Genomic DNA, 11,136 nt, shown 5'->3' on the forward strand with positions numbered 1-11,136 from the left:
TGGCATTTCATGGAAATCTCATGACGTTAATGGGTCTCAAACTATGAAGGGGACAATTCCACCTCTGAATTCACCATGCCTCTTGTAAAACAAGCCTTACTATGACAAGCTTCACTCCCTGACTTCTAATAAAATGAATCACTGACATCATTTTCGTTATTCATGAAATACAAAACATTTGTTTTTTTTTTTTTTTTAATCTTTCTAAAAAGAATACTTAACACTGAATAAATTCACAGTGCTATGTTGAAATTAGGTGCTAAAACTCTTGGTCAAAACCTAATTTGAATCTATTCTTCTATAAGTAATTTCTTAACCCTGCTTTACAGTGGCCTTCTCCTTTTTAATTTACACATTTTTTTCATAGTCAGCGGAATCCAAATAACTTGTAATAGCCATCACTTTAATCTGAATATATTTTATCTCAAAATTTAGACACTGTTATTTCTCTCCCTCTTTTAAAAACTTCACAATAGTAATAAAATAGATGTAATCACTCATATACTTACTATCATAAAAAGAAAAAAAATAGATTTTATTTTGAATGAACCCCAAAGATTGTTTATCTGGAAAAAAAGAGAGACAGAAAGACTTAGGCATTCTCTAGCTCTGAATTATTTTCTAAACGACTTTCTGTGTTGCCTACATCCGTCTGACACAATAAACCCAATTCTGTTCTGGAAAAAGAAGAGATGGATTAAAATAAGAGTTGAGAAATGGGATGATCCAGTCTGACCTGAAGGCCCCTGAGTGCAATGTGGGGAAGAAGGGACCGGGAAGGGAGGGGAAAGAGGGCAGCAGCTTTGTACCTGGAGATCTCGGAGCTTTGCCTCTAGAACTTTGCTGTCTCCAGTTCGATGGGATGATTCTTTGGCTGCTGCTTTTGCTCCCAAAAACCATTCTTGGAATTCCTGCATCGAATCTTTTGAAAGGTAATCAAAACCAGGAGTAAGTACAAAATACTGAATACATTCCCAGGATTGCCACAGTGAATTACTTCTGGGCTTCAGTCTACCTCATTCTGCCTCACAAAATACTCTAGAAAGAAAATGATAATGTAGAAAATATACAGCCTGAACTACAGCCATTACTGTCTATTGCAAAATTGGGAATTTACAGACGAGACTACAAAGCAACTGATGATCTTGGAAGGCCTGGTTTCCAATTATGCTTCCTTCTGTGGCGAAAGACTACGTAAAAAGTCAAGACTAGGGATGCTCTGGAGGCCTGAAGTTGCTTTTTTTTTTTTTTTTTTTCTCGTACTGGAGAATGACCCCAAGGCCTTTGTGCTGAGCCATACTCCAAACTGTTTTTATCTTTTATTTTGAGATAAGGTTTTTTAATTCACTAAGTTGCCCACCTTGGACCTGAACTTGCAATCTTCCTGTCTCTGGCAGCCTCCCACAATGCTGGGATTGCAGGCATGGACCACTGTTCCTGGCTACAGACAGGATTGTGGCAATGGAGGGTCCATTTCCTCTCTCTACCACATCACCCAAGAGAACTGCTGGGCATCACATCGGCTCCTTGGCACTGCTGCAGGGAAGCGGCAGCCCGGGCGTGCACTTGCCTCACTCATTGCGAGCAGCTTGTGCTCTCTCCTAACTCCCAATTTCCTGGTCACTTTGCCCTGGTGCTGAAAACGTCCCTATTTTTTTCCTCAGTGGCTGTGGGCCACTGGAAAAGCAGAATTAATTCTTTATATTTAGAATTTAATATAAAGAAAATCCAGGTAAAATTCAGAATCATCAATAGATGTACACCACTTTCTCAGGGAGAAAGGGGAAGAATTCTATGGAAGGCAAAAGCCCCAAGCACAGTCCTTCTACTGCTCAAATCTTAATGCAGAAATGAATTTCAAATGACATTCTTCTGAAAAATTTCCTCCAACTTTTCCTGGCCGTGTCTAGGCAGCATTCAGTTTGGACTTGTTCTCATAAACAATTACCCATGCTAAGACCCGTCAGGCCTCACCATTGAAATGTTGTTCCAGAGAATCCTGCAGGCTGGCCTGGGTTTTAGAGCATAGCTGGCCAACAGCTTCATGCTTCTTTATCAGGCCTGTCATTGCCCGGCCCAGGCTCTCCAGCTCTGCCGAGTGGTACTTGCGGCACAAACTGTTGAGATTCTCTTGGGTAGAGCTGATGCTGCTTTGTTGACTTTGAAGTTCTTTTTCAGTATCCTATAAAATAAAAGCATACCATGAAGGATATTCATTAGAAAGAGACAGGGCGATAATTGCACCACAGCAATCTTTTCAATGCATGCAACTGATGCTAGTGACATGCTCTCTCGGGAGTATGCATGTAGGTGGTGTTTTGGGACATTTCTGACAGGTCTGTACCGATTCCTTTGCACATCTTCCCAGTTCTGTTTGGCAGCAGCAGCTGTTGGAAGTGGCTAGCATTTGGGTTTAGCCTAAGATTTCAAGTAAATTGGGCAGTTCTGTATGTATTCCAGTCCAAGTCTGTGATCTCAGTGCTGGTCACCTCAGGAGAAGTATTTGTTCTTCAATGTGTCAATGGGCTTTGATTAAGGTCACAGACCACACCAACACCACCAGTAGTTAATTTTTTTTAAAAAAATATGTCCTTAAGTATAGTAAGAAAATATGCTAAAAGACAAATAAACTACATACGTATATTAAAAAGTTAACTTTTACATATTTTATATGCAGTGGCCCAGGGGGTGTCATCAATAAATATTTCCAAATGACATGAAAGTGAGAAGCTATTACACTTCTTTTTAAAAAAAAATTATCGCATTTTCTAAATGACAGCAATCAGATTGACTATAAAAATCATAAATATAAAACATCTATCTGTCATTCAAGTTTCGATACTGATAGAAAGCAAACTAATTTTTCTGTAGGTTCACCTAACTAATTTTTATAGGTTCACCTTCTTACAAATATACATACATATCTATGTATATGTGTGCAAATATAAACAAGCACAAACTTTGAGAAAGCATCAGGGCACGCACACTCTCACACACTTTCTGTTGTTAGGTTATGCATTTTCCATCCCTTCACATCTGTGCCTAGCTCTTACTTTGCTCTGTCCAGTATGGTACATTAGTTGGTCTGGTTGCCAATGTGGGTAACTGAAAACAGAGACTGTGCCTCTCACAATGGCTGTGACAGACAGGAGGGCCACTAGCCCTGTTCAAGCAGAAGTGCTCACCGACCGTCTGGCCCCTACCTTCACTTTCTTGAGTCCATTACACGTCTTGGCTTGGGCACAGCTCACCAAGGACTCTTCCACCTTCATCAGCCATTCGGTCCTGTCATAGATGAACTTCTCTATGTTTGTACTTTGAGCGGTAAAATCCTTCAAGGTACCTTTCGCTTCTTCAGTTATTTCTTTGGCGTGCTCCAGTTTCTGCTGTAAGTCTGCTTCTATAAACTAAATATAGGGCAAGATTTTATTAAAGTCTGTGCAGACCAAGAGAACACTCACCCAGTAAGAATTCTGTTCATGTGCAACTTTGTTGAGAAAACATAGGCTTCACCATGGAAGCCACCCCAGTGCTAATGTGCCTTTTCCTGGAAGAGAAACCAATGGGCACAAATTGCCAAGTGTATCAAGTGACAGGAAAGTGGAGAGTAGGGCTTGATGCTAGCACTGCATGTGAGGGCAGCGGTTTGGACTGAGGCTCTCGGAAATACATGAGATCACATCTGAAATCATAACTAGATCTACACGGAGCCACTGAGGATGGGAGGTGACCGAAACTCTGTTCCTCAAGCTCTGAGCAACACCCACACATCCCCTATGCAGAAGTAGCCTCTTCTTAGATAAACACCACTGAGTCTTTATGATGAAGCAATTTTAATTTTGTATGAACTATTCAGTGGGCTACATGCTTTTCCTTCTTAGGTTGACATTTCTGAAGAGGTGACTTCTCCAGCCCATAGTTAAGAAAAGGATTAGGCACTGCATATTGCAAAACGTTTTCAATGACACAATTCCAAGATGAGGTGTATTTGGTAATCAAAGAGCTGAACTTAAAGTGAAGGGTTTTTCTTAGTCCTGGCTCAAACCTGCTGCAAGTTGGAAACCTAGGGTGGAGTCTCCACTTCTCTTTCATTTTACTCGTTTCTCCACCTTGTGCAGATTTTTGTCCCAAATGTTTGCACTGGCAGCAGGTGGCTAAGAGGCGGTGAGCCATGTGCCAAATGCTATGTGGTGACACCTGAGTTTCATGTCTACTACTCTGAGGGCCGAGGTCTGTGGGATTTTCTGAGACCCTTCACCTAGGACCTCCCACTGACTTCCCTACACGAGCTACTACACTCTTTTGCTCCTGTGCCACACGCCTCCTCAGCCGTGGCATCTCTTCTCGGCCTCACAGCTGAGGTCTGCCCACCCAGACGGCCTTCCTCGTGGGCTAGCTGTCCTATGGTGGTCTCTTTTGCCTTTCCTTGTGCAGCACACTTCGGGGCTGGCAGCCATGCTCTGGCACTCACCCCACTACTGACTCTGAGAGGCAGCTCACACCAAATTACCATTTCTCCTTTGGCAAACCCATGAGTAGTTGGCCGCCCAGCCTGGGAGGGGTAAGAAACTAGACTCTGGCATCTGCCAACTGCAGGAGACACAGGCCATGTTTGCCAGGGGGCACCACTAAACCCAGCTTCCTAGACTTGAAGTAAGTTGAATCACTCATAATTCTTCCTTGACATGTACAGGTATGTGTGTGTGTGTGTGTGTGTGTGTGTGTGTGCATATGTGTGTGTGTGTGTGTGTGTAGGAGAGAGACAGACAGAGACAGAGACACAGACATAGACATATCAAGGCATGGGGAGAGACCAGAGCATAGCAAACAGTAGCTTGCTCCCCACATCCTGGCTTTATCTTCACTCTGCAATAGTCCACTCTCCCTTTTTAATTCTGCATATGAGTAGCACCCGCTTTGCTTTTTGCTGCAGGTGAACGTCTACCATTCCAGTACATGTCATCCACTAATGGTATGCAGTGATGGGTACACACACAGGTCAGAGCAGAAGCATGGCTGCAAGCCGGTCTGGTTGGCTAACAGGAAACAGCAAATGGAAAATCAAGGCACAACAGGAAGAAAGACAATGTGGAGAAAATCCACAAGAGGAGTAGCAAATGGTCAAGTGGTGCATCAGAACCCTGAGCCAGGAGCCAAGGATCTGGCAGGCAAAGGAGGCCCACCACACTACACAGGGGTCTTTGAGGACTCAGGTGCTGAAGCAGCCCAGGTCTCTGGGTCAGCCCTGCTCCTGTGTCCTACCTCAATGGTCCTGGGAATTTGTGCCATCACAAGGGCTGTGAAGGGAATATTTTTCAATGATGATGCCTCCCAACTCATACTGAGTCAATGAATTGGGAAAACATCAATAATAACATCATCGAAATGAGATTTCTGTTCTTGACTTAACATAAAATGGTCCATGAGACAAGCCGAAAATGCTCCCAAAATTTAGCAGGAAAAAAGTAACTACTCATATTTGGATTAGAAATCTGCTATTAGTACTGGCACAAGAAATTGCAGAGATGTCAATATTTAGCTCCAGTGTATGATATGTTTTGTTGGGGCTATAGTGATGATAACAAAGAAAGGCATCACTGGTTAGAGAACTGCGGGGGGAGGGGGGGGAGAGAGAGAGAGAGAGAGAGAGAGAGAGAGAGAGAGAGAGAGACAGAGACAGAGACAGAGACAGAGACAGAGACAGACAGAGAGAGAACAGTGTATGGTATTAATTATAAAGCGGAGGTCTTACCTGAAGGTCTGGTGGTGTTTCTGGATTTTTAGTTAATTCTTTAAGATCATTAACTTTGGAATGAAGCTCTTCCAATTTCAATGCTTTGTTTTTAACTTCAGACTAACAAAACAAAAGAAGAAGGGTAATGCATCATTAATCAGAAACACTGACATGCTGTCCTTGGCCTTTCATAATTTAAAGAGCTAACGGTCAAGGCACAGAATCTAAGCCAGTGTACGAACGAGACCGTTTCATTTTCTGAGCAGTGCTATTCTTTATGAATGTGGAAAATATCACATTTAACATTCACTTGGAATGTGAGGGAGCATGTGGAACTTACTTTCTTCCCACCCTCTTTTATTAGAAGAAAGATCCTGGAAAAAATTAAACAGCAACCAAAAGCCTGGTGTTGGCAGGGCTTTCCAGCAGGCTGTCATTTACTTATTAGCAGAGCCATGAGTAGTTCCCATGGCAGCACCGAATTCATTTCAAAGCAAATTCACATCAGGACAGCCTCACAACTGCAGACAATATGCAATAGGTAAGAGTCATTGCAAAGAAAAATGTATAGGCAATTCAGGAGGAAAGCAGAACAATTGGGAAGTTGAAGCATGACTGGTAGTTTGTCTTTTTTTTTTTTTTTTAAACAAGCAAAGGATGTCCTTAGATGATGGTCTCTTTCATTAAAATCAGATGGTTTCACTTAAAGACACATTATTGAACATGGGTACATATAAATTGCATTCGTTACTTGAAGTCACAGGAAACATGACATAATGTTTAAATTTTTTTTAATGTGTTTGGTACAGGGTCACACTGCACAGCTCAGATTCATAGTGATCCTCTCCAGCACTGGGATTGCAGGCATGCACCCCCATGCCCGGTCTTGGCGGCTGGCTCAGTGTGCCTGAGGGCAGTGCCACAGCAGCATGTGGTACGGGGATTGAACCCTAGTTCCTGTGCTTGCCTAAGTGGGCCCTTAGTCTGCTGAGCTACCTTGCTGGCCCCAAAAACATGTAATTTAAAAATAATGTTCTGCTGCTTTGTAGAGGCAAAGTTCTTGATGCCTTGATTTCAGAAAGCAACTTACTTTATACACTAAGATGTGAAACTGCCAGATCTTATCTCCTGAGCTATATTCACATGTGGATCTGTTGCTAGAGAGGAGGGGATGCCAGACACTTGGCTGAGTCCAGGCACCGATTTTATCAGGTGTGTCACAAAGTTAGTAACCAGGAGACCCACCTCTGGGAGACTGACCCTGCTACCTTGAATGTGGGGCTGAGGGATGCTGGCCTCCCAGACTTCTAAGAGCAGCAGTTGTGGGCTGACTGGACAGCTGTGTCTCTTCCCTAAAAACTGCTGCAGCATTTACAGAACCTGGAGCTACGGCAATCATGTCACTGCACCCAAGCCTGGAAGCCACCAGCAGCACACCAGTCTAGCGTCCCTATCATCTGCAGCACAGATCTAACAGATGTCAGTAACTCTGGGCCCTGGCAGACAGTACTGTGTTGAGTAATAATCAGGAATGGTAAAATTTTGAGGATTTGTTCCTTTCTTGTTTTCGTTTATTTTGAAATGTTGGGAATGGAACCTTGGGTGCTCTAATCATTGAGCTGGGGCCGGGGAGATGGCTCAGTAGAATAAGCACTTGCCTGGCAAGCGCAAGGGCCTGAGTTCAATCCCCGGTTCCGAAAAAAAAAAAAATCATTGAGCAAAGCTATTTCATTATTTATTTATTTACAATTTAACTTATAATATAGAGAGTGCCAACACTTGCCTATAGCACTCCTGAAGATGTAACCATCTATGAACTGGTATAAACACGATACAGCGCGCGCGGGCCATTAAGAGGTGGACTGTAGCAACAGTGGCATTGTAACAGCATCGACAATAACAGCTAAAGACACTGCATTACTTGTCATTCTTGACTGTATTTTGAGTCCGGCTTATTTCCTTTTGTTCTGATCACCAATGGAGCTAGATTACAAACTCTCCCGAATGTTATATGCTTCAAAAACCACTTAGGAAATGTAGCTCTTTTGCCTGTTTTCAGACTAGTCGTTCATTCATTCATCAGTCAAGTTTTGTGTGTCGGGCGCAGTGCTGGGCACCAGAGGACACAGTGTGAATCACCTCCGTTCTCAGCAAGAGTACAGTCACGTGCTTTGAGATATGTATCTCTCTTCACTCTACTTTCTCTCTCTCTCTCTTTTTTTTTTTTTTTTTGGTACTAGGGATCGAACTCAGGACCCTGCACTTACCAGGCAAGCACTTATTCCACTGAGCTATCTCCCCGGCCCACTACTTCCTCTTCCTCTTAATCTACTTAATTTTCCACCATTGCTCAGTTACCAGTTGACATTTTACTTATGGTATATAATGCGATATAAACAAGATATAAAAGTAGAGATGTCTGTTTTACTGCTATATATTCAGTGTCTAAAAATAGTTTTCTATACTGTAGGAATTCATTAAGAATTTGATGAATAAATGAATAAGTAAATGAATGCAGTAAATGGTAATAAAAGGAGTTTAAAAATAAACTGGTGGCTAAAGCAATAGATAAGAAACTTTTCTTGGAAACCTGCAACAATACAATCTCAAATTTTCTTTCATTTCTGAAAAGGAAGTGGAAGAATCTAGTACCAAACAATAATAGTATATCTTAAGTATTTGATAGATTTGTTTGAATGGAGAAAAATAAATATTAAATATTGCCAAATTAAAGAAACTTCCAATTTGATTTTCAAGTGAGAGAATGCCCCACTCTCATAATAATGGGAGAAAAGTACACATTTCATGCACTTTTATTTTTCTACTAAAACTTCAAGTAAAAGCTTCCACAAAGACAATATCAAAAGGCAAAAAACCCACTTAGTAAGAGCCTATTCAAAGTTTGAGTAAGTGGGGCTGGGGATTTAGCCCAGTGGTAGGTTTGCCTTGCAAGCTGGACACCCTGGTTTCGGTCCTCAGCACCAACAAAAAATCAAGCTCACCCAGTAAGTAGCAGAAGATAGTTTAGAGTTTTGGAATACCCTCATGTATTTTATTTTATTTTATTTTATTTTGGTATTTTGGGGAAGGGTCTACAGGGTGTTCAGGGTCTCGGTACTAGATCAGACTCACAGTGATTCTCCTGTTTACAGCTTCCCAAGAGCTGGGATTACAGGTGCATGCCAACACACCCAGTCTCAATTGCAATCTCAGCGCACCCTGGGGGCAGGGCTGGCACAGCAGGCCCAGGGATTGAACCCCCGGGCCCTGCACATGCTTGCAGCAGCTTTAATCTGCTGAACTATTTGGCCGGCCCTCCCCCATGTATCTTTGAAAAGGATAACTTGAAAACAGACCCCCTTTTTTTTTTCATCTTTTAGAGCATGATACCCCACCACCTCTAGCTGCAGGTATTGTTAGTTACCTCAAATGCTTTAAGGAATTCTTCAGCTCTGAGGCTGTTGTTCAGGTTGGTGATGTTTTCAGCCAGCTGTGGAAGGGAGCTGTTTGACCATCCATCGATGTCATCTTTACTTGAAAGTACATCGTCCCAAATGGACAGGCTTCTCCTCAGCTTTTCTATGTTTTCTTCCATTTTTTCTGATAGCTAGGAAAAGAAATAGAAGTCATTCCATTGACAGTACACAGATTAAAGTGCTCATTCCTCTACCGATGCTTATTGATTAGAAAGTTAGATTATTATTATTATTATTATTTTGGTGGTACTGGGGACTGAACTCAGGACCTTGCACTTGCCAGGCAAGGGCTTATTCTACTGAGCTATCTCCCTGGCCCCAGAAAATTAGATTCAAATGGCAAGGTTTTATAAAAGTATTGAGGGTTAGTCAGTGCTCCCAATTCAAGTAAATGTTAACAAATACACAATGGCTTAAACTTTTGAAACATCAGATTTTCTTTTGTACTTGGGGATTCTAATGACAGAAATAGTACATAAAATATAACTCATTATAAGTTTGAATTCTACAGGATTAAGGTCCATCTAGGGCAGTAGTGTATTTATTTTTCAAAGTAGCACAGTAAACACTTTATTTGTAATGCTGACTTTTAAGGAAGAGCATTAATTAGATGTGGACATATTTATAATACAAGTAAATACATAATAAAACAACACACTTTGTTTATTTAAATTGTTAGTGCTTACTAATTCTTTTATGCTAATGGTCTTTAAAACAGAGACATAAGATCTTAGAAGTCTCCAAATTATATGAATTTTTTATAAGAATATCACCAACAAACAGTAAATTTAGCTTACTAAAGCTTAATAAGTAAGGGAATCCTTCTTAAGTTAAAATTTTGAACCTAGACATTGAGAATCACTGCATTTTTGAGCTGAAAGGGAAAATATAAATATTTCTGAGTAGATGTATTATTTTCCAGGAAGATCAAATGATTTGTTTTATGGTCACAAGAATTAAAACACAAGAATATAAGTAAGTCCATTTTTTTTAAAGTTTTCTTATCTTTTTTGTGCAAGGTCTCACTATGTAGTCAGACTTACAGTGATGCTCCTGATTTCTGCCTCTCTAGTGCTGGGATTACAGGAATGCACCACCACACCCAGACTCCGTCACTGGCTCAGCACACTCAGGGGTGGGGCTGGCACAGCATGTGGTGCCAGGGATCGAACCCTGGCCCCTGTGCTTACCTAAGCAAGCACTTAGTCTGCTGAGCTATACTGCCAACCCCTACATCCAATATTTTTCAACACAAAACTATAATCTTATTACTTGAGGTTGATATATATTACATTTGCATATTCTGTGGGACGCCTGTAACTTATTCTATTTAAACCATAGTTATAGAATTTTGAAAAGAAAAATTCTTAGAGTTGTGATTTGTTAGGCATGAACCAACCAAACATGAATCCAGAAACCTGCCAGTAAGTTTTGACAAAATAATGCAAGTAATTATGTTTCTCTATTTCTAACTTTTTGTGAACACTGGTTTCACTGAGTATCATTTTGCATTTAACACTGAATGGAATTCACACCCGTGAATAACCCTCTGCCCTACAGCTTGGTGAGGACTTGATTGTCTAAAGTGTTCCCGGGGCCTCCGGAGGGTGCTCTCACATCCAGCCACTTGTCCACAGTGCTCTCCATGTCCATCTTGACCAAGGTGAAGTCGCTGCTGTGAATCTTTTTCAGCTCCAGTAACAAGTGTTTGCCTTTACTGGTAAAGCTGTCCAGCTCTTTCTGCTTACAGTTCATTTCATTCTTGGCAGTTTCATGCTGTGGACATAAAATATTTCCTTAATCAGTAAGACAGTGCTAAGTCAAAGGTTTAAAACCATCTGCCTTTAAGAAATTTAATTAGTAGTTGACTTTGTGCAGAAATTAATAATATTAATTTATTGTAGTTCGTAAACAAGTCAGAGAGTG

At 41.2% G+C, this 11,136-nt stretch overlaps 1 protein-coding gene across 1 annotated transcript in view; it reads right to left on the reverse strand.

Moving 5' to 3' along the window:
- Syne1 (spectrin repeat containing nuclear envelope protein 1) overlaps positions 1–11,136 on the reverse strand; it is a 564,055-nt gene that overhangs the window by 285,236 nt on the left and 267,683 nt on the right. Inside the window, 6 exon segments of the mRNA XM_023706255.1 lie at positions 810–922; positions 1,975–2,182; positions 3,204–3,407; positions 5,753–5,854; positions 9,159–9,341; positions 10,828–10,986. Of these exon segments, the coding sequence (XP_023562023.1) occupies positions 810–922; positions 1,975–2,182; positions 3,204–3,407; positions 5,753–5,854; positions 9,159–9,341; positions 10,828–10,986 (969 nt within the window).

Source organism: Octodon degus, unplaced genomic scaffold (assembly GCF_000260255.1).
Source record: "Octodon degus isolate 3935 unplaced genomic scaffold, OctDeg1.0 scaffold00246, whole genome shotgun sequence".
Lineage (NCBI taxonomy): Eukaryota > Metazoa > Chordata > Mammalia > Rodentia > Octodontidae > Octodon > Octodon degus.